At 45.2% G+C, this 23951-nt stretch overlaps 1 protein-coding gene across 1 annotated transcript in view; it reads left to right on the top strand.

Annotated features, from left to right (window-relative positions):
- BASP1 (brain abundant membrane attached signal protein 1) overlaps window positions 1-3080 on the top strand; it is a 79606-nt gene extending 76526 nt beyond the window's left edge. Inside the window, exon 2 of the mRNA XM_081015068.1 lies at window positions 1248-3080. Within this exon, the coding sequence (XP_080871194.1) occupies window positions 1257-1994 (738 nt within the window). The 5' untranslated portion in view covers window positions 1248-1256 and the 3' untranslated portion in view covers window positions 1995-3080. The remainder of the gene's footprint in view (window positions 1-1247) is intronic.
- Window positions 3081-23951: the final 20871 nt, after the last annotated feature.

Below are 23951 nucleotides of genomic sequence, written 5' to 3'. Positions count from 1 at the left end.
GACTGGACCTAATGGTCAGGGGTCCCTTTACCTTTTTACCTTTTATACCTGTCAAGGCTTCAGGGAATCCTATATCTCTCACAGTGGGATGCCAAGAAGTAGATAAACAATAAGAGTTCTTACTAGTAGTTTATTCAGCTTTCACCGAGAGAGATGAAGGAATGCGGTCTCTCGTAGATAATGGCGTTGCTCCAAGTAAAGTCCCACCCCCTCAGTCCCTCCTACTCTATGTCATCCCTGCGCTGGCTGATTCTCAGGACATGCTTGCTCCTAGGAGAAGCGGGGTCAGGAATGCTTTCTAGAGATACTGAGTCTGTTAGGTGTTTCTCCCCTGGTGCTGTTTCTCCCTCCAGTATTTCCCAACTTCTCCCCTCTGCAGTCTTTGAACCTTCTGCAAACCACTGTTCTAAATCTATACTGTCCTCCTCTTCTTGGGAAGGTGCAGAGAGAGGGTGGGTGGTCCCCACCATTCCTCCCCAGTCCAGCCCCTGACAATACCGAAGGGGAGGGATAAGCATTTCCTCTTACTGCTCTTTCTGGGAACTGGGGAGGGAACATTGGTTTACTACTAGTGTTACAATGTGGTGGCTTGGATTGCACATGAAATAATAATTATAACAAGTTCCTTAACTACTGTGAGTGTACGTGTACAGTGGTATCTCGGGTTAAGAACTTAATTCGTTCTGGAGGTCCATTCTTAACCTGAAACTGTTCTTAACCTGAGGTACCACTTTAGCTAATGGGGCTTCCCGCTGCCGCCGCACCGCTACTGCACGATTTTTGTTCTCATCCTGAGGTAAAGTTCTTAACCCGAGGTACTATTTCTGGGTTAGTGGAGTCTGTAACCTGAAGCGTCTGTAACCCGAGGTACCACTGTACTATAGACTTAAAATGGTGTAACTATTGTTTCCTTTCTCCTGAGGAATCTGGGGAACTCTAGCACTGTCATGTGGGATCCCGGATGGGACTCCAAGAGAGAATGATCAGCTGTTCTTAAACTACAACCTTATTTAAGGAAAGCCACGACAAGTCAGACCCGTAGAAAACAAACATAAATTTGGAATGTAGGTACCAGTTATGCCCACAGTCTGCGGTGATGTAAACTGCTCATCATTCCCCTCTCCGCAACGAATTCCAATGCTGGTGTGAGAAAAAAGCCAGTTCATGAGTGTTTTGTGTTTTGACCCTGTCTCAAAACAAGGTGGCCTTCTTTCTGGGTAACCCTCTTTCTCTTTCCTTGTCCCCAGGGCTCCAATATGGGAGGCAAACTGAGCAAGAAGAAGAAGGGCTACAATGTGAACGACGAAAAGGCCAAAGACAAGGACAAGAAGGCTGAGGGGGCAGCCGTGGAGGAAGGCGAGGCTCCGAAGGAGAATGAGCAGATCCAGGCCACCACAACGGAGACGGCAGAAGTGAAGGAGAACAACCAGGAGGATAAGCAGGGAGACAAGGAGGCCAAAAAGGCGGAAGAGAAAGAAGGGGACAAAGAGATGGCTGCCCCGAGCCAGGAAGAGCCCAAGAAACCTGAGCCGGAGAAGCCTGAGGCTGTCGTCGATGCCAAGGCTGAGCCTCCGAAGAACAACGAGCAGCAGGCCCCCAAGGTGGAGGAGCCCAGCCCTGCCGCTCCTCCTCCAGCCAGCAGCGACGCGCCGAAACCTTCTGAGCCCAGCAGCGATGCAAAAGCTTCCCAGCCTTCAGAAGCCACAGCTACTAGTAAAGTAGATGACAAGGGCAAGGAGGAAGGGGAAGTCAAAAAGACTGAGGCTCCTGCAGTACCCACAGCCCCCCAAGAAACTAAAAGTGAAGTGGCCCCAGCTTCAGACTCAAAACCTAGCAGCAGCGAGGCTGCACCTTCTTCCAAGGAGATCCCGGCAACAACAGAAGCACCTAGTTCTACTCCTAAGGCCTCGGAGCCTGCGGCCCCGCCAGAGGAAGCAAAACCATCTGAAGCCCCGGCAACTAATTCGGATCAAACCATAGCAGTGAAAGATTAAATTTGGACAGCCTATTGGGAAACGAAACGGTGGCAGCAGCAGCAGCAACGACGACAAATTAACCACTTTAAACAACCTGTGTATTTTTATTATTATTACCTCTCTCTTTCTCTCTTTCTCTCTCTTTCTTTTTTCCCCCCAGCTCTACTAACTCATTTCAGATCTGAGATAACAATATGTATTGCCCAGGAAAAATAAAAAAGGAAAAAACAACAACAAAGTTTTAAAAAAACAGATTGTCCCATCAAGTTGAAAGGGAGGGGGTTGGGGTGCTGGTTCTGGCAGAGGACGGGCTGGGGTGGGGATCCAAATAGTATTTTTGTGGGGGAAATATCTAATATACTTTCTGCCAACTTTGCAAAGTCCTGTATTTCAATCAGTAGTTAAAATAAGGCAACCCAGATGTCCGAAAATGCAACACCTCTTTTTTTTGTACGTGAACCGCTTCGTAAACGCACTCCACCAATCTTTGGATCTTTTCCTTTCTTCTTTTTCTCTAATGGGGGGTTTGGGAGTGATGATGTAATTGAAGATCCTGCCCAGTTGGGCTCAGTGCCACACCAATCAGATCTTTATGAAAGCAGTATTTCCTGCGGTTTGTATTTTTTTTTTTTTAATTTACAGCCTTTATCATTTTGTATTTTTTATGCAGTGGATGAACGGCAGCTTTCAGACGAAACTCACACAGCTGTCCACATTTTTTCTCAATGCCAATCCTCTGATTCTTCTTCCTCTCCAAATATTTTTGGGAGTTAAAAAAACAAAAAATAAAAAAACAAAAAAAAACCGCATTCTCATCCTACTTAGCCTACCTAGATTTCTCATGACGAGTTTAATGCATGTCCGTGGTTGGGTGCACCTGTAGTTCTGTTTATTGGTCAGTAAAAATGAAAAAAAAAAAATTCTGCGTTCATTGCAGTTCCAGTTTCTCTTCCATTCTGTGTCACAGACACCAATACACCACTCATTGGGGAAAAAAACAAAACAAAAACAAACGAAAAAGCAAAATGTACAATGGATGCATTGAAATTATATGTAATTGTATAAATGGTGCAACAGTAATAAAAGTTAAATAATTTAAAAACATTTAAGGTGTTAGCGGTTGCAAATTTATTCAGATTAACTCTCCTTGCTTGAACGTAGTGAAAAATATTTTGAGCTGTCCATGGTAGTTTAAATGCGAGCCCCACTCTTTCAAAAATGGCTCCCCCTGCCATTATTCCTGATATTTGACTGTGCTGGCTGGGGTTAATTGGAGTCCACAGAGCCTAGCAGAGGAAAAGTGGAGAGATTTGGATCTCTCCGTTTTCAAACCAAGGGCTACAGTAAATTCAGAGTTGCAAGCTGAGGTCAGTTTTTCGAAAGGCGGTGCTGGTGGATGTAGAGACAAGTTGGTGGTAGGATCAGTGGGGCCAAAGAAGTAGGGAAAGAAATGTAGCTATGAAACAAAGCAAGAGCAGATAGAACAAGGAGTTCTCTGCAAGTCACATATTCTAGGTGCTTTGTCAAATGGACGTAATCCACTAACAGGAAAGGGAAATGTCTATAGTGACAGAAATAAGCAATAACCAATCACAGGGCAGAGAAGAGAGCAAGGCAAAGACACAGTATAGCTACTTGGGGGGCAATTAGGCCTCTGGTTTCCCATGGAGGGGCAATGGCTCAAGTAGCAGACCCTCCAAATGTCCGTTTTCCAGAGACAGTCCTGGTTTCTGATTTTATCTTGGAATGTCCCGCCTCACCTTAGGACATCCCTATTTTCACCGGAGAAATGTTGGTATGGTAGGACGTCCCTATGTTCATCAGAGAAATGTTGGAGGGTATGGAGTTATGTGACCTCCCCAAGCCAAGGAGGTAAATAACTATACAACCTTTAGAAGATATCTGAAGGGAGAAGCATTTCCCCAATAGCCAGAACCCAGGCTGTGTAGGGCTTTAAGGGTCTAAACTAGCACTTACTACTGGACTCGGATAACCAGTGCAGGCATATCAGAACTGGTGAGGTGCGCTCATTCCAGCACACACTTGAACAATCAGGTGACAGCATTCTATACCGGTGGAAAGTTCTGGGCTATTCCAAAGGCAGTCCTATAAAGGATGCATTCCAGTCATGCTGTCTAGAGGTTACTAGAGCATGTCGGATTGTAGCCAGGTCATTGTTTTCCAGCAAAAGTTGTAGCTGGCAAATCAGCTGAAGTTAATAAATGGCCACAGCTTCCATCAGAGACTCTAAATCTGGCTGTAATGCTAAGTCCAAGAGTACTTCCAAACCACGAGCCTGTTCCACAGGGGAGAGTGCAATCCCGCCCAAATGGCCACTTCTCCAGCTAGCTAGTTCAGCGAGTCACCTGCTATATTGCTCAGACATAACCCGGATTGAACTTCAGTTTATCCACCTTTGTGGAGCCCAGTACTGATTCCATATACCCTTCAGGAAAGCAGTTGCCACATCAACATACAGTGGTACCTTGGTTTGCGAACAGTCTGGTTTGCATACGTTTTGAGTTATGAACATGTCAAACCCGGAAGTGTGTGTCCCCGTTTGCGAACTTTTTTGGATTACGAACAATTTTTTTTGAATTACGAACAATTTTTTTTTTTGAGGCCCCATTGGCAAAAGCGTGCCTTGGGTATGACCTGTTTTGGTTTACGAACGGACCTCCGTAACGGATTGTGGTCGTAAACCAAGGTACCACTGTACTGGTGACACCCAGGGCCTTTTTTCAACAGGAACTCACCAGATCTCAGTTCTGACCCCTCTCAGGTGAGCACCTTTTCCTTCCCAGAGTAGCTGTATGCACAAAGCTAACTTGGAAGTTTATTATGGTGCAAAATGATCGAGCATGGCACTCATTCCTCAGCAACTCTTTTGAAAAAGCACCTGGGGGAGAATCCATGCCTTTCAAGGAAGCATACAATGAAATAAACAAACGGTATGTTTGTTTTAACGAATAGAAATCAATTGTTAGTGCTTTGTTTAAAGCTGTTGCCATGGGGTGTTTCACCAACCAGCCTCAACATAGCTCTTCAGCAATCTCCTGGAGAATGTCACAGGCCTGTAGGTGTTTCTTTAGGATAAGTAGGAAGTTTTCTGGTACCCCCTCGGTTTATGCTTTCCTTCCAGTCAGACATGAAATGCCATAACATGGCCTTTAGCAGCTCCTTTTGTTTGAGCCTCAACTGTCCCTGAAGACTACAGATCCTCTTATTCAGTTTGGATTTGAAGAGCTGTCCAACTGCTTGTTTGGGTGGAAGCTCACTTTGGGAAGGGAGCGTCTGGTGACTCCTTCCCATAGGTGCCAGCTCTGTAGGCCTGAGGTGTCTTCTGCCTTCCCAAAGTCTGTTGGGATGGGGCCTAGTCCACCCAACCTTGAAGGGGCGGGAGAGGCAGAGCCTTTCCTCGCCCACCTGCCCCTCCCTCCTCCCTCTCTCTTATTTTTTTTCTGCTGTCCTCCGCCACTTTGAGAGATGCTGTGCAACCTGGCAAGATGTTGCCCTGGTCTCTGCAGCATCTGCAGCAGTCACACAACATTGTGCCAAGTGTGGCAGCACACACTGCACACATTATGAGCCTCCCCAATGCTGGGCACAACTCTGCTCCTCTGCTCTTACCCTTCAGAAGAAACGACTTGTCAATTTCTGTTGCCATAGAACAGGAATCAGCAGCATCTTTGCTAACCAGAGCCACGTGTGGCATTGGGCAGGTTCTAGGTGGGTACATGGCAGCGGGCATGGGCAGCTGTGGCTGTCGCTAGTGGTAGGCAGAGCCACTTTTGACGTACATGCACACATTCAACATGCACACGTTCTGTGTGTGCACTCTCACACAATTTCAAAGGGGGGGGGAGGTGCAAGGGGGTGTCCTACAGAGTGCCGCCTTCTCAAGGTGTTGCTTGTCAGTGGTTCACATTTTAGTTCCTGTGCTACAACTCAGTGTTGGGCATCCCTGCCTGGAGTCAGAACCATGGCTGTAATACATACTTTGCCAAGTAAGGCTGGGTTTTAGAAGGCTATATCTGAAGATACAACCCATACATCTTTCCTGATTATACTGTTCCAGTTACTTGTAGGTGGAACTGAGAAACTGTCATTTCCCGTGGTACAGATGTCCACGATTTGTGTCCTGTTCCGTAGCAGCATCTTGTAAAAGCTGGACTTAATCCACAGATCTACAACCAACGCTACTGTAAAATAGATACAGATATTTAGTTTGGAGCTGTCTGTTGCTGCGTTTTGGTCACCTATTGGTACTTGCCATAGTTGAAGAAAATAATATGAATTCCCATGCACAGAGAAGCTGTTGAACTTTTATAAAACATGTTAAAAAAACCCCAACTAATGTGAAAGGATGAGAGAACACCAGGCTGCCAAGCCATAGTGGAGCTTGAACCAGCAACCCTAGAAGTCAGCGACTGGCTCGCTGCTCCATGTAGCAGCAAGATTGCTGGTTGGAACAGGAAATTGCCGCTGGATGCTATAAATCTTCCAGATTTGATATGCTCCTTCATTCTGAGCAATTTATCAGTGAGGAAGGCCTTGAGGGGGTTTATTGATCTGTGCCTGCCTGAATTCCTTGCCAGCACTTGGGCCTCCTCAGACAATGAGATGTTGAGATTTGCCATTGCATCTCGTTTGCAGATAACCTGAATGGTTTGAACAAAGACTACATCTGCTTCGGCTAACTAAACCATGCTTGCTACATAGATAAAACTATATCCTAAGTGGAAGGTCTTTTTGTATGAATGATGCTTGCATTAGCTAAAAAGGCAGGGTCCACTCAGTGAGGAGGAGCCCTGTATAGAAGAGGATAAGGAATACAGACTTTGGCCTTCATTGTAGCTGGAGAAAGCCTTTCAAAAATCATTTGCAGAGATACATATACCAGAAATGCACAGACTGAGCACATAGCCTCTGAAATAACCAAAACAATAGTACAACAGCAACAATACATTTTTAAATGATTTTTTTTTTTGTTTTGCTAATTGGTATGGGTTCAGTGCTTCAGAAAGCTGCCTACTTTAGTTAGAAGTGCCTTGTGAGCTGTCTGATTCAGCTGAGGGTCCATCTGTATAAATCTGCTTCATAATCCCTGCCCCCCTACTTAACTATTGATTTTTTTTTTTAGGCAGCAACTTTTTTTGACAAAAGTGGATGAAATTTGCAGGCACCCGTCTTTCCAGGGTGAATAATGGCTACTACATTATAGGCAAATGTGTTTAGAGGTTTTTGTGCTGGGCACCTTTGAAGTTTGATTTTTATTTTATTTTTACTTTTTCTATTTTGGGGCAGAGTTTGATGAACTTTGCAGACAAGGTCACCCCTTCCGAGGGTGTATAAATCCTGTCAAATTTCAAAAGACAGCAGCATTGGTTTTTCCCACAGCAACAGCCATTCCAGTTTTAAGCTGGGTGAAAAAGGAACCACTTTACTCTGCCCCCTTAGTGTTTTGTGGGCTGTTGGTCTCAAAATGGCCGATGTGAGATAGGTGCTCCTAGGTAAGAAAACTCCAAAATGGAGACAACAAAGCTCCACAGACTGCTTCAGATCTCCATGTTCCCTCTCTTGCAGCCTCATATAAATCCTGATTAGCAACCCAACAAGGCAGAAATCCATTTGATGCACCACACTTCATCTCAGAATTCAGGATTTGTCTGAAACTGATGCACACCCCTATTATGTGGGAGGTAGGCGATGGTGAGAAGAAAGAGGGAGAGAGACTCGCACATGATGTAATGAGGACCATCTAATTGGTGTCCTGGTGACCCCAGGAAAGCCCCGACTTCCAAGGAACTGCAGTAATTGTGCTAGTTGGGACAGGGCAAGAACATGCTTTTTTAAATTAAAAACTCCAACTCAGGTATGGGTACTAGCTGAATGCAGGGATGGTCACTGGATAATAGAAGTTGGTTGCTGTGGACACCAGGCTCCTCCAAGATGACATGCCTGATGGGGAAATTACACAATGACATATAAAATGGAAAGAGGGATAAGTTTCTCCTTTGGCATCAGAGATATCCTAGAAATGAAGGAGGGATGGGACGCTTGTTTATATGCCCAATGTTCAGCCTGGACCCTGAAGTCCACCTCCGAGGGCCTTTTAACCCTCACTGCGAGAAGTGAAGCTACAGGGACCAGGCAGAGGGCCTTCTTAGCAGTAGCCTGTGGAAGAACTTCCCATCGTATGTCAAGGAGATAAAGAACTACACAACTTTTAGAAAACATCTGAAGGCAGCCCTGTATTGGGAAGTTTTTAATGTTTGATGCTTTATGTTTTTATATGTGCTGGAAGTCGCCCAGAGTGCTGGGGAAACCTAGCCAGATGAGTGGGGTATAATAATAATAATAATAATAATAATAATAATAATAATAATATATTGCCATGCTCCCACCCCCCAAAACACATACACACACATTTCTTCAAAAGTGGGAAGATGTCCAGGAAAACTAGGAAGAAAGGACTTTGAAAGATGAAGCACTAAAAGTATCCACTAAGAATGAAAAGAGATTGTGTGACCTATCAAACCTTGGACTAATTCCCTTTGTATTCTGCTACAGCTCCTTGATGTTGAGCCAACACAGCTTCTTTTAGTTCTTCTTCTTTTTTTTTAATGCATGCTTCATAGGAAGTTAGCCATTTAAAAAGTGCTAAATGGATCGGCCTAGACATGACTGCCTCCAAGACACAGAGACAATGCAGGGAAGGGAACATCACAACTAGCTTTCTTGCACTTCTTTGACAGTGTATGCCATCCGTGCATGGCAAGCTGCCCTCTACAGATGAATCTGGCCACCATGACCTTGTAATGTGGATGCTTATGGGAGCCTCAAAATGGAGACATTCCCTCTGAAGCAATCCTATCAAAGACCATGTCTGGTCTACATAGAAATCTTGATTGCTTTCCATTCCGACTTGCACTCCAGTGTTAATCCACTTGCATGTGTACCAGTCATTGAATACTAGTTTTGGATTTGTTTAATCTTTGAACCAAAACAGTGCGGGCACTTATCAATTTACAATTATGCAGATGTGATTTCTAGCTCTTCTAAACAATTCTTAGCATTCATGTAGAGCTTTAGAGGGTTCAAGATGCACCACATCACATCATTATTAGTTTCTTATTACACGTAGGGAGAACAACTGAGATGATGAGGTAGCAGCTTACCTAATGCCACCTATTTGAGTTCATGGCACAGGTAATACTTCAACCCGTGACTTCCTGTTCAATTGCTTAGCCATTATAAGCCTTCTCAAAAAGGCTAAAATGACCCCAGACAAAGTTAGGACCCATTAAAAAAACAACTTACCTTAGTTTCAACCATTGTCATCTCCCAGGAACTATCAGCTATGTTAGCAATGGCGTTTCCATACTCAGAGGCAATATGCCTCCTACTACCAGATTGATGCTTTTGAATTATGGTGCTGGAGGAGACTCTTGAGAGTCCCATGGACTGCAAGAAGATCAAACCTATCCATTCTGAAGGAAATCAGCCCTGAGTGCTCACTGGAAGGACAGATCCTAAAGCTGAGGCTCCAATACTTTGGCCACCTCATGAGAAGAGAAGACTCCCTGGAAAAGACCCTGAGGTTGGGAAAGATGGAGGGCACAAGGAAAAGGGGAAGACAGAGGACGAGATGGACAGTGTTCTCGAAGCTACCAACATGAGTTTGACCAAACTGTGGGAGGCAGTGGAAGACAGGAATGCCTGGTGTGCTCTGGTCCATGGGGTCATGAAGAGTCGGACACGACTAAACAACAACAATTATGTTTTTACCCCATTACAGTAAGAAACCTCCAGTGACGTAGCATGGGTTGCCAGGGCCTAGGGCAAAGCAGGGTGGGTGGGGAGGGAAATGGATGGAGTATGCATGCGCATTCAACTGCCTAACAACGTCAATGTCACCCAGGAGATTGTAGCCGTAGAGATAAGAAAAGAAGAGTCATTCTGTTGTCTTAAGAAGTTGTTTCCTGGTTCGTATGGAGAAACAATTTTCAATAGAAACCAGCAATGGAATTGTGGCAGCACCAGGTGTTCAAATTTTGCACCCCCAACAATTTTGTGTCTGGGGCAACCGCCCCTGTGGCCCCTCCCACACTAGGCCACTAGAAACCTGGGGTATTGACAGAAGTATTTTTTAACGTCTGCATGCATATTCTTTTGTTTGTTTGTTTGGAGTATTTATATACCACTTAATTATAATAATCTCTAAGCAAGTAACTCATACAGTCATAACTCGGAATAAATACGCTTCAGGTTGAGCACTTTCGGGTTGCACTCCGCGGCGACCCGGAAGTAACGGAGTGTGTTACTTCTGGGTTTCGCCGCTCACACATGCGCAGATGGTCAAAATGACGTCACGCGCATGCGCGGAAGCGTCGAAACGTGACCTGCACACGTGTAGACGCGCTGTTGCGTCTTACTTTCTGTTCAGGATGCGAACGGGGCTCCGGAATGGATCCTGTTCGCATCCCGAGGTCCCACTGTACAGTGAAAATTGAAATCAGTCAAAACTTTAAAATTCAACTAAAATGCCCGCTGGGGAAAAAGGTATTCATTAAACGCCACAAGATCAACAAGGAGGGGACTTGTTTGACTTCAACAGGAAAGAAGTTCCATAAAATTGGACCCACAGTGCTGAATTCCTGGCTCCTGGTGAATACAAGCTTTGCATCTGACCCATAGGGGACCACTAACAGTGACTTCCCCAAAGATCTCAGTTAACAGGCAGGGATATAAGGGAGCAGGTAGTCCTTGAAGTATCTTCAACCCAAATTGTTAAGTATCATATAAATTAATACAAGAACCTTGAACGTGGACCAATAGCATGTGGGCAGCCAGTGCAAAATTTTGAGCACTGTAGTAATGTCCTGACAATAGGTGTGGGACGTGGGTGGCACTGTGGTCTAAACCACTGTGGTCTAAACCACTGAGCCTCTTGGGCTTGCTCATCAGAAGGTCGGCGGTTCAAATCCCTATGATGGGGGTGAGCTCCCTTTGCTCTGTCCTAGCTCCTGCCAACCTAGCAGTTCGAAAGCATGCCAATGCAAGTAGATAAATAGGTACTGCTGTGGCCAGAAGGTAAATGGTGTTTCATTGTGCCTTGGTTTTCGTCACGGTGTTTCGTTGTGCCAGAAGCGGTTTAGTCATGCTGGCCACATGACCTGGAAAGCTGTTTGTGAACAAATGCCGGTTCCCCATAGTTGCCTTTGACTGGACATAACCATCCAGTGATCTTTTATCTTCACCCTGGCAATAGTCTGTCCTCATCAAGAGTCTAGCCACAGTGTACCAAAATCACAATTGGCACTACGAAAGGCACAGACATCTTCCACTGCAAAATGGTTTTCACAATAATGGGTGGGGAGACAGGAGTGCAAAACAGATGGATTTATGGCAAAGCCACAAAATAATATCCAAAGTAAGGAAGATCAAACAAATGAAACAATTATGTTAAGTGATGGAACATATACGGTTAAGCAGAATAATCAACTAGCTGCTCAAAATATAGCAAATAAGGTTTTGAACCACACTTGTATTTTTCAAAATGTTTTGGAACCTGAAGGTTCCTGAGAAGCTGATAGGGGATTTCTCACCTGAAGAAAGTGTAACAAGGGACAAACGTCCCCGAAATAGCTTGTTGCTATTGATCTTCAGAAACGTACATCAGCAATTGAACATATCGACAACTTTCTCTAGAAGGCATTTTCTGTAACATGTGCAGTGATTGTGGGGTCGGATGGGCTTGGATCGGCCCCTTATGCTCCATGTGCACCCAAAAATGCTCTAAAATATGCAGTGGTTCCTTGGCAGGCTAGACAATGTGCAAAGGTTGCCCTAAAAAGGTAAAAGGTAAAGGTAAAGGGACCCCTGACAGTTAAGTCCAGTCGTGAATGACTCTGGGGTTGCGGCACTCACCTCGCTTTACAGGCCAAGGGAGCCGGCATTTGTCCGCTCTGCAGACAGTTTTACCGGGTCATGTGGCCAGCATGACTAAGCCACTTCTGGCGCAATGGAACACCGACACCAGAGCAGCACATGGAAATGCCGTTTACCTTCCCGCCAGAGCGGTACTTATTAATCTACTTGCACTTTGATGTGCTTTCAAACTGCTAGGTGGACAGGAGCTGGGACTGAGCAATGGGAGCTCACCCCGTTGCGGGGATTTGAACCGCCGACATTTTGATCGGCACGCCCAGGGCTCAGTGGTTTAGACCACAGCACCACCCGCGTCCCTTGCCCTAAAAAGGTAGGACACCCCTAAAGTGAGTGGATCAGGCTTTGCTTGCCTGCCTTTCTAATGTGGTTGAGCTTTGCAGCAGCTGGGGAGCAAATCCAGAGAGGTTTTGCTCTCTGCCCAACTCAGATGTTACCACAGTGCACATGGCAGAGGTTAAAGACTCTTATGCTGATGTAGTACAGCACGAGGTTAAAAGAGCAGTGCTTTTATTTTCTGATAACCCTGGATTCCAAAACAGCGTACAACAAACGGACAAGTCCCTGAACAGATTTCAAAAGATATCACATGTCTGTGAGCTAAACACATTGTTGTTTTAAGCCCTGCTGCTCTGTCAGATTATCCAACTTTGTCAGCTGCACCTCATTTTCCCTCTCTTTCTTTCTGCAATAAAAGAAAGTATTACCAAGCTAGCATTTTCCTGTTTGGAAAAACGAACTGTTGTAGCTCTCACTTGCTAAGATATAAAAGAGCAGTTTAAGCGCTCATTAGACCCAAATAACCTTTTGGGCAGGGCTTTGTAGTATTGAATGCTGTTATTTCAATATTTTGCCATCGTTCTTCATGGAACTTGAGTGAAAATTGTCTGCATATTGGTAATGGATACGACAAAATAATGAATAGGGGTCTGAAAACGAAGCCTTATGAGGAGTGCTTGAAGGATATTTAGCCTGGAAAAGAGGAGACTGAGAGGAGATATGACGACCATCTTCAAATATCTTAAGGACTGTCACATAGAGGAGGGAACATGTTTCTTTTCTCCTGTTCAGGCGGGTCGGACTCAAACCACTGGCTTCAAGTTGAAAAAAAGGAGATTCTGAGTAATACCGTGGTACCTCTGGATGTGAACGGGATCCATTCCTTAGCCCCGTTCACATCCTGAGTAGAACATAAGACGTGTCTGCGCGTCTGCGGATGCGCAGGTCGTGTTTTGCCGCTTCCGCACATGTGCGTGATGTCATTTTGAGCACCTGCGCATGTGCAAGCGGCGAAACCCGGAAGTAACTTCTGGGTCGCCGTGGAGCGTAACTTGAAAGCGCTCAACCTTAAGCACATTTAGCCCGAGGTATGACTGTATTCGGAAGAACTTTCTGACAGTAAGAGCTGTTCAGCAGACTCCCATGAGAGGTGGTGGACTCTCCTTCCTTGCAGGTTTTAAAACAGAGGTTCTATGGTAATCTGTCATGGATGCTTTAGCTGGGATTCCTGTGTTGCAGGGGGTTGGACTAGATGACCATTGGGGTCCCTTCCAACTCTACGATCTATGATTCTATGAAAGTTTTAAAGGTGTGCATGCTCCACTTCAGCTTTTGCAACCTGGTTCCCTCCTGATGTTTTGGACTACAACTCTCAACAGCTCCAACCAGAGAAATAAATACTGATGACATCTTGCCCCCAATCTTCCTATGACCACTCCCTACAGCTTCATGGGGATAAAATAGCAATGGCACCCAATGGCATAACTGCCAGAGGGATAAAAAAACACTCTCCTAACAGTATTCTTTAGACTCAGTTCCATAGGTATCCACTGTAACACTGTGCCCTTAGTACTCATTCCAGCCAAGTGTCAGCCAAGGAAGATACAGTAGTACCTTGGGTTAAGAACTTAATTCGTTCTGGAGGTCCGTTCTTAACCTGAAACTGTTCTTAACCTGAGGTACCACTTTAGCTAATGGGGCCTCCTGCTGCCGCTGCGCCACTGGCGTGCGATTCCTGTTCTCAACCTGAGGTAAAGTTCTTGACCTGAGGTACTATTTCTGGGTTAGCGGAGTCTGTAACCTGAAGTGTCCACTGTACCATGGTCAATAGTATCCAAAACCATACAGTTCAGGAAGAAGGAGCAGGTCCACACTTCTCATGTCCTGCTCTTGTTAAAGGGCTGCTTTGGTCTCATGACCAGGCCCAAACCTGAGCCAGGGTCTAGATAATCCAGCTCATCCAAGAATGCCTGCAGCTGTTCTGTCACAAATCTTTCTAACACCTTCCCAATAAAAAGGGGTATCTATGACTGCTCAGTAGTTATTCTGAAGGGGTGGTGCTGTGGTCCAAAACACTGACCCTCTTGGGCTTGCCGATCGGAAGGTCGGCGGTTCAAATCCACGCGACGGTGGTGAGCTCCTGTTGCTCTGTCCCAGCTTCTGCCAAACTAGCAGTTCGAAAACACACCAGTGCAAGTAGATAAACTGGTACTGCTGTGGCAGGATGGCAATTGGCATTTCTGTGCGCTCTGGCACTTGTCAGGTGTCCCATTGCACCAGAAGTGGTTTAGTCACATGACCCGGAAAGCTGTCTGTGGACAAATGCCGGCTCTCTTGGCCTAAAAGCGGAGATGAGTGCCGCACCCCATAGTCAAATTCAATTGGACTTCTCCATCCAGGGGTCCTAAAAATCTTTACTTAGTTATTCTGAGTCCAATGGGCTCAAAGAGGCTTCTTCAGGAGTGGATGTATCTCTACCTCTTTCAAGGCAGTGGGGACCAGCAACTTGCACAATGATACATTAACCAAACTCAGGACCCAACCAGTCAAACCTCCTTCCATAGCACCATTCACATCTTTGACAGACATGCACTTGGGAGACCTCGCTCAGGTATCAAGCTAATTGGGCAGCCTTGGACCAATTGCACTCTCTCAAAATTATTTTGTAGGTTGTTGAGAAGGTACCCCATATTTGCTGCCTTCTGCTGAATTGAGGAAGGGTCCAGCAGAAACATGATAAATAAAATTGTCTGATGCCAAATCAAATACAAGACTTTTCCATGGAGACAGTTTCCACATTCAGCTGAAAGTCACCCAGTGTTGAGAAACTGAGATATACATGTGCATGTGTGAAACAGTTTTATTTAGCCCTGTCCTTGCCAATAACGTCTTTTGCCAACGTCATTGAAAACTTTATCTGAAAAAAGAAGTGCAAATCACGAGGGTTGGCTTCTTTTAATTTTAATCGCATTAGGCCAAACTACACATATCTGCTTTGTACCCTATACTGATCGCATGCCACACCAGAAACATTTTCTGCTGCAGCTCCCTCCATGCCTTTACAGAATAAATATTGCTTGAAATTCCAGTTAGCAATTTTAAACTTGCCCGTTAATAGTTGCTAGGGAGAAAGTGAGCCTTGGGACAATGAGGTTTGGCATGGAGCTATGAACTTTCACAATGCAAGCCTGGGCAATAATGAGGAGGAAGACTCTTTTTAAAGAAGTGTATACGCTGATTGGACAGAACTGGCACGGCTGTTTGCCAACTTGCCATGATGAACTGTGCAAAAATGCCCTGGAAAATCCCTTCCTCCTGGACACTGCTGACTGCTGAGCAATCTGTGCTGTGTGTGCTTTTTGTTTTGTGCTCTTCTGGGCAAAGGCAAAGAAACACACAAACACACACACACACGAGCTCAAATTCCCACATGAAGAAGAAGAAGAAGAAGAAGAAGAAGAAGAAGAAGAAGAAGAAGAAGAAGAGAAAACCTTATTTATTACCTTTTTAATTTGAAATGGAAACAATCGTGGCTACATTCTAGACTGTAAAAGTATGTTACAGTCGTACCTTGTTTTTCGAACAGCCTAGTTCTCGAACATTTTGGCTACCGAACAATCGAAACCCAGAAGTGACTGTTCCGGTTCTCAACTCATAGAATCATAGAGTTGGAAGAGACCACAAGGGCCATCGAGTCCAACCCCTGCCAAGCAGGAAACACCATCAGAGCACTCCTGACATATGGTTGTCAAGCCTCTGCTTAAAGACCTCCAAAGAAGGAGACTCCACCACACTGCTTGGCAGCAAATTCCACTGTCAAACAGCTCTTACTGTCAGGAAGTTCTTCCTAATGTTTAGGTGGAATCTTCTTTCTTGTAGTTTGGATCCATTGCTCCGTGTCCGCTTCTCTGGAGCAGCAGAAAACAACCTTTCTCCCTCCTCTATGTAACATCCTTTTATATATTTGAACATGGCTATCATATCACCCCTTAACCTCCTCTTCTCCAGGCTAAACATGCCCAGCTCCCTTAGCCGTTCCTCATAAGGCATCGTTTCCAGGCCTTTGACCATTTTGGTTGCCCTCCTCTGGACACGTTCCAGTTTGTCAGTGTCCTTCTTGAACTGTGGTGCCCAGAACTGGACACAGTACTCCAGGTGAGGTCTGACCAGAGCAGAATACAGTGGCACTATTACTTCCCTTGATCTAGATGCTATACTCCTATTGATGCAGCCCAGAATTGCATTGGCTTTTTTAGCTGCCGCATCACACTGTTGGCTCATGTCAAGTTTGTGGTCAACCAAGACTCCTAGATCCTTTTCACATGTACTGCTCTCAAGCCAGGTGTCCCCCATCTTGTATTTGTGCCTCTCATTTTTTTTGCCCAAGTGCAATACTTTACATTTCTCCCTGTTAAAATTCATCTTGTTTGTTTTGGCCCAGTTCTCTAATCTGTCAAGGTCGTTTTGAAGTGTGATCCTGTCCTCTGGGGTGTTAGCCACCCCTCCCAGTTTGGTGTCATCTGCAAATTTGATCAGGATGCCCTTGAGTCCATCATCCAAGTCGTTGATAAAGATGTTGAATAAGACCGGGCCCAAGACAGAGCCCTGTGGCACCCCACTAGTCACTCTTCTCCAGGATGAAGAGGAACCATTGATGAGCACCCTTTGGGTTCGGTCAGTCAGCCAGTTACAAATCCACTGAGTGGTAGCATAGTCAAGACCACATTTTACCAGCTTCTTTACAAGAATATCACGGGGCACCTTGTCAAATGCCTTGCTGAAATCAAGGTAGGCTACATCCACTGCGTTCCCTTCATCTACCAGGCTTGTAACTCTGTCAAAAAACGAGATCAGGTTAGTCTGACATGACTTATTTTTCAGAAATCCATGCTGACTATTGGTGATCACAGCATTCCTTTCTAGGTGCTCACAGACTGTTTGCTTAATGATCTGCTCCAGAATCTTCCCTAGTATTGATGTCAGACTGACTGGGCGGTAATTATTTGGGTCCTCTCTTTTCCCCTTTTTGAAAATAGGGACAACATTTGCCCTCCTCCAGTCTGCCGGGACTTCGCCTGTTCTCCAGGAATTCTCAAAGATGACTCCCAGTGGTTCTGAGATCACATCTGCCAGTTCTTTTAATACTCTTGGATGCAGTTCATCTGGCCCTGGAGACTTGAATACATCTAGACTAGCCAAGTATTCTTGTACTATCTCCTTAGTTATTCTGGGCTGTGTTTCCTCTGCTGAATCATTTGCTCCAAATTCTTCCAAAATGTTATTTTGGAAGCTGAATGTCTGAGGGGGCTTCTGCAGCTTCTGTTTAGCAGGCCCGTTACTGTGGCATGCATATTTTAATGTATGATTTAATGCATATCTCTGCCAATGTTTTTGAAGAACTAGCTGTGCATCAGCATTTTGTTTATGTGTGGCCAGCACTGAGACAGAGACAGTTTCACACTGGAGAACAGGAAGCACAGCTTCTAATGGCCTGCTTTTTATTTAAGGCCAACTAGCTGACCTGGAGTTTCGTCATCATTCCAAATTTCTGCCAGAAAGTGAAAGAACTTGTGCTTTGTGCTCAAAAGACCCATTTCACTCCTTGCCATAATTTCTTTAAAGGGCATAATTTCTAAATATGTACAGTGGTACCTTGGTTCTCAAACTTAATCCGTTCTGGAAGCCCATTCCAAAACCAAAGCATTCCAAAACCACATGCGCTTTCCCATAGAAAGTAATGCAAAATGGATTAATCCTTTCCAGACTTTTAAAGACAACTCCTAAAACAGCAATTTAACATGAGTTTTACCATCCAATGAAACTGTTGATCCATAAAATGAAAGCAATAATCAATGTACTGTACTATAAAATAAATAAGACAGCATTGTAGATGATAAAAATTAAAACTATTTCCCCCCTTACCTGAACTGATGATAGTCATTTTTTGGATGGGGGGCTTTTATTAATTTCTGCAGTCACGCAATCAATCAATCAATCAATCAATCAGTAGCTGACTGAGTACCACACTGTCACAAAAACAAATTAACTGAAAAAGCCTCAAAAACAAAAATGCAAAATAAATTGCAAAAACAAAAGCCCCAAACTTAATCTGTTTGACTTCCGAAAAATTTGAAAACCAAGGCGTGGCTTCTGATAGGTGCAGGAGCCCTGGAAGCAATAGCCAACAGCCACATCGGACATTCAGCTCAGAAAAACATTAAAAAACCAGAACACTTACTTCCAGGTTTTTGGCGTTTGAGTACCAAGGTGTTTGAGAACTAAGGTACCACTGTAGACTCTAAACCTATGTGGGCATCTCAGTGTTTGCCAAACAAAGGAGCTGTGCTCTTTAATCCCAAGCATGCAATATGAAACTTGGAAAAGGCACTCTATCCACAAACAGGGACACTTTAGTTCTTATTTAACATTACCCCTGTTTCTTTAAAGAAAAGGCGTGAGCAGAAAGATAGGAGAAGTGTGTATGGTTGAATGTGAGTATACCTATAAGGGCACCTCAAATATCCATTTTAGGAAGCCCAAGTAGAAGGCAGGGTTAGACACCAGCATGAGAAAGTGGCTAAAATAGAAAATACTTGGTGTGCAAAGTTCTTAAATAAAACTGGTTGGCATCTGTCTGTCTCGAGAATGCGCCTTTGTGGTTGAAGCCAAACCATTGGAGAGTTACAGTACCCGCTGTGGCTGTAGAGACCAGCATGGGAGAGCCATGTTTTGTTGCAGATCTACCATGGCAGTTCTTCTTTCTGCACTTCTTCAACTTCTCTGACTTGCTCATCATTAAACAGAGAACATTACAAGGTGGCAGGAAATGAGCATAATTAAAGTGGGAACAGTGCACTTGTGTTGTTGTTTAGTCGTTTAGTCGTGTCTGACTCTTCGTGACCCCATGGACCAGAGCATGCCAGGCACTCCTGTCTTCCACTGCCTCCCACAGTTTGGTCAAACTCATGCTGGTAGCTTCAAGAACACTGTCCAGCCATCTCGTCCTCCATCGTCCCCTTCTCCTTGTGCCCGCCATCTTTCCCAACATCAGGGCCTTTCCAGGGAGTCTTCTCTTCTCATGAGGTGGCCAAAGTATTGGAGCCTCAGCTTCAGGATCTGTCCTTCCAGTGAGCACTCAGGGCTGATTTAAAGCGCTAAAGTCACACACACATTTATGACAAACACTGGGTGTAAGTTTTTAGAGTTGGCTATCTGGAATTAGTGTCCAGGGGGAATTTCTGGGTTCTCAAAACTCCCCCCCCCAAAGCTCTACAACTTTTCTAAAGAAAGCTCAGCCGCTTTCTGTCCGAATTTTTACCTCTTGAAATATGACAACCCTAGACTCATGGTGCTCATGGATAAATGAGAGAAAGGAGGGGGATCTTCCTGATCTGCAACACTTCCATACTGTGGGCAACACTGGCCTCTGTCCCTCTTTCCCTCCCTCCCTCCTCTGATGCCCTCTTGTGTCTTTGACTCCCAAAGGCTTGTTTGTTGCAGCAGCCCTGGCTACAATGTGCTCCGCAGGCGAATGGTGCCTCTGGGGCTGACCAGGGGCTGCTGGTTGCCAGGATCTGAGGTGGCCTCGGAGTAAGCAAGCAAGCAGGCGAGGGAGCCCAGCTAGCCAGTCGACCAGCCCTTGCTGTTGGGAATGGACAGATAAGTGGAAGGCCGGGCAAGCAGGCTGGTCTTTCTTGTGCTTGCTGTGTTCAAGGCCTGCCTGGGAGCTGAGTGCCCGGTTCTAAAGGGGAGCCTTTCCGCCATGCGGGTCCCGGGCAGCGCCTGCTGCTGCCCCTGCTGCCTCCCAAGGTAAGATGCTGGCCTCACATTCACCTTTGGTCAGTCTTCATTGGGCACTAAGGCTGGGGGCATCCTCTTCCCAGGCCCCTATGGGGCAGTGTGAGGAAGCATCTTTATTTGGGGCAGGTGGGGGGCAGCAGCAGCTGCTGCCCAGAGGACTCCCAAGGAGGAGGAGGAGGAGAAGAAGAAGAAGAAGAGTTTGGATTTGATATCCCGCTTTATCACTACCAGAAGGAGTCTCAAAGCGGCTAACATTCTCCTTTCCCTTCCTCCCCAACAAACACTCTGTGAGGTGAGTGGGGCTGAGAGACTTCAAAGAAGTGTGACTGGCCCAAGGTCACCCAGCAGCTGCATGTGGAGGAGCGGAGACATGAACCCAGTTCCCCAGATTACAAGTCTATCACTCATAACCACTACACCACACTGGCACACCGGAGAGGAGAGAGGAGGCTGAGGGAACACTCCACAAGGGAGGATGTTTGGAAAAGGGTGAGAGGCTTCCAGCTCTGCAGGCAAGGGGTGACATAACTGGGATCCTGAGCCCCACAGGGGTGCCGCAGAAAGAATGTAGATGGTCAAGAGAGGTGTGAATTCAAAAAGGTTGAAAACTTCTGGGTGAGGGTATGACAATAGAAGCGTTTGCTCGTTTGCAGACTGAGGGGTCATTTCCCTCAGCAAAGAGAAATTATGTGAGAAGTTTATTTCTTTCACTAAAAATAGGGAAATCGCTTCAGGAAATAACGACCAGTTACCAGCCTGAATTGGCAGTTTCAAGACAGCCACATTTCCTCTTCCTGTCTCCGTGTGGTGGCTCTAAACATGCTTAGAGTAAAGGTTATTCTGAAGTCAACAATCACAACACCCCTCTTGCTATCTCATCTATCCTGTACCTTATAAAGACCTGGGCTGGGCATTCTGAGAGAGCTTTGACCTACAGGCCTTCTGTTCCCTTTGTGGGTCAAAGTAGGCTGGCAAGGAACATTTCCATTTTCCTCTGGTCAGATTTATACAGACTGGTGTGCTTTCCCCTGCCTGGCTTTGAGTGATATTCCCTGTACTTTCATTTAGAAAACTGCATGTATGTTTTGACTGCAGCGTTACAATGCACTCTGGGTTTTACAGGCTTGGCTAGTATTTCAGGGCCAACCTTGATGTGAAGCAGAACCTCATGGTTCTGAAGGGATGATGGGCAAAATTCAGACTTGGTTTCTGAATGGTACAGGAAGACTTTTTAAAATGTTGGCCCTAGGAAGAGGAACGGGGCACACAATTTGAGCTGTGTTTCAGGCAGTAAAATGTTTAGGGCCAGTGTAGTTTATTTGGGAATACATTTCTGTGTAAAAGCGTTATGCTTGCTCGTCCACAGTGCTATTCAATTTGTACTTTTTTCACTTATTAGCATATTCATATGGTAATAGTCTCCCATCTCCCCTCAGAGTAGCAGCCCTACTAGGCAGAATAAGGTATTCATTCTAAACAGAAAAGAGCATTATGTGGTAAATGTGGGGCTTTCCCCCCAGCTGGAACTTACCGGAACTTAGTTCCGGCACATCTCAGGTGGGTGCCATTGCCATTCTAAGAGAACAAGGTTCATGGTGACTTCTGCCTCACTTTTTTCTAGAAAAATAGCACTGGGAAAAGGTTATGTAGCACATTCCACCACCCCTTTTGTTGAACACATCTTGCAATGCATATTTGCATTGCCACTTTACCAGTAAGTAGTCCCTGGGAGGTGATGGCTGACCAAGTCTGAAGAGAAAAATAAAATAAAAAAGGGAGTCAGGTTTCCCACCGAAAAAAGGAGTGCCAGTATTGTTGTTGGAAATTAGAAGTTGCCATGGCTGCGCTCCCTGGGTTGCTGAAAGTTATTGCACTGCCGGGCACAAGCTTATATATGTTCTAAAACATGTATAAGAATCAAGGACCCCTGCACTAGCTATAAGAATTTCTGCATTCTTATATACAAACGTGCAAGGAACTCTGGGCTGCCCACTGCAGCAGTCACCTGGGCAGCAGCATGCAGTAGCATCTCATCTGACTGTGGCTGGAACAGGTTGTATGTAAAAAGGTAAAGGTAAAGGACCCCTGGACGGTTAAGTCCAGTCAAAAGTGACTATGGGTTTGCGGCACTCATCTCGCTTTTCAGGACAAGGGAGTCGGCGTTTGTCCATAAACAGCTTTCTGGGTCATGACTAAACTGCTTCTGGCACAATGGGAAACTATGACGTAAACCAGAGCACATGGAAATGCCGTTTACCTTCCCACCGCTTTGGTACCTATTTATCTACTTGCACTAGCGTGCTTTCAAACTGCTAGGTTGGCAGGAGCTGGGACAGAGCAATGGGAGCTCACCCCAGTGAGGGGATTCAAACCACCAACCTTCTGATCGGCAAGCCCAAGAGGCCCAGTGGTTTAGACCACAGCACTACCTGCATTCCTGGTTGTATGTGCCAGGTGGCTGGAGAGAGGGTGGCTTTTCTAGGATTCTGATGTTGCCCCAACTAAAAGTGGTTTGCCATGCAAGGGGAATTCTGGTCACATGCCTTGACCTTGAGGTCAGCTATTTATCTTGGCAATCTCAAAAACATGGGGCCCACAAAGTCGTTTGCTGGATGGCATTCTTTACTTTTCCCAGAGATTCCTTCCAGCCAGATGGCCTTACTACATACTAAAGAATATACAAGGCTAGTCCACTAGGGCCCCACCATCTGCCTTCAGCCAGCCCCTGCCTGCCGGCCTTCATACTTAACAACCAATCCAGAGGATGGCACTGCCTGTCAATTTCCTCCTCCTCCTTAGTCTGCATTACTCTATTAGTCGAGAGAATGTAGCTTGGCAATAGCCTTAACTATCATCCTGTTGAAGCCTTGCTCAATTGCATACTTTGAGTGATCCCTGTCATTTCAAGCTAGCATTAAAAAGGAGTCACTGAGATAGTCTAACCCAGGGATAGCCAGATGTTCCTAGACTCCAACTCCCATCATTCCTGACCTCTGGCCATGCTGGCTGCGACTGGTGAGAGCTGGAGTCCAACAACATATGGAGGGCTTAACACTGGACACCCAGATCTCACCTGATACAGTGGTACCTCAGGTTAAGTACTTAATTTGTTCCGAAGGTCCGTACTTAACCTGAAACTGTTCTTAACCTGAAGCACCACTTTAGCTAATGGGGCCTCCTGCTGCTGCTGCGCCGTCGGAGCACGATTTCTGTTCTCATCCTGAAGCAAAGTTCTTAACCTGAAGCACTATTTCTGGGTTAGTGGAGTATGTAACCTGAAGCGTATGTAACCTGAGGTACCACTGTATACAGAATTGATTTCTTTTGTGCGTGCTTGTTACAAACCACTGTTGAAGTAAGCTGAGTAAAATCACAGCTAAGATGCTCAAATCATATACCTGACTGACACTCTTCTTTGGAAATTAAACTCATTTCCAGACTTCATCATTCAAAATTTTTACTTGCAGAAACGTATACTTATAGATGAATTAAAACATAATATTTACAGCCACAAGCTCATCCAAGCAGTCTCTCCTTCTAATTTCCAAACAACTGTATATTCCTTTCTTTCCAGAGCTTAGCACTCAGCCTTCTGTATCTCAGTTAGGCCATGCCTTGCAGCTCCCATGAGAGATTTCTACTTTTACCTTCTCCTGAAGCTTTGCTCTTTCTTTTAAGCAGAGAAGAAGAACTCCAACACTCTATTCATTTTAGCAGTGTTCACAGTGGATTGTAAAACACAGTCATCTTGTTTCACATAAAATGGAGTCTCTCCTTCACCGGATACCTCCCATGTGACAACATTAGCTGATCACATGAGAACTACTAGAGAACTCTCTTGAATTCAGTTACCAGCCAATCAAATTTAAACACATAGTAATGCATACAAGCATTTACAATCTCATTGAATCAGATAACTATAGTTAACAACCACACCATCTTAAA

Source organism: Podarcis pityusensis, assembly GCF_964106645.2.
Source record: "Podarcis pityusensis genome assembly, chromosome: 7".
In the NCBI taxonomy this organism is placed as follows: domain Eukaryota; kingdom Metazoa; phylum Chordata; class Lepidosauria; order Squamata; family Lacertidae; genus Podarcis; species Podarcis pityusensis.
Note: the sequence above shows the minus strand (reverse complement) of the source record. Positions and strands in the feature narration are given on the sequence as shown.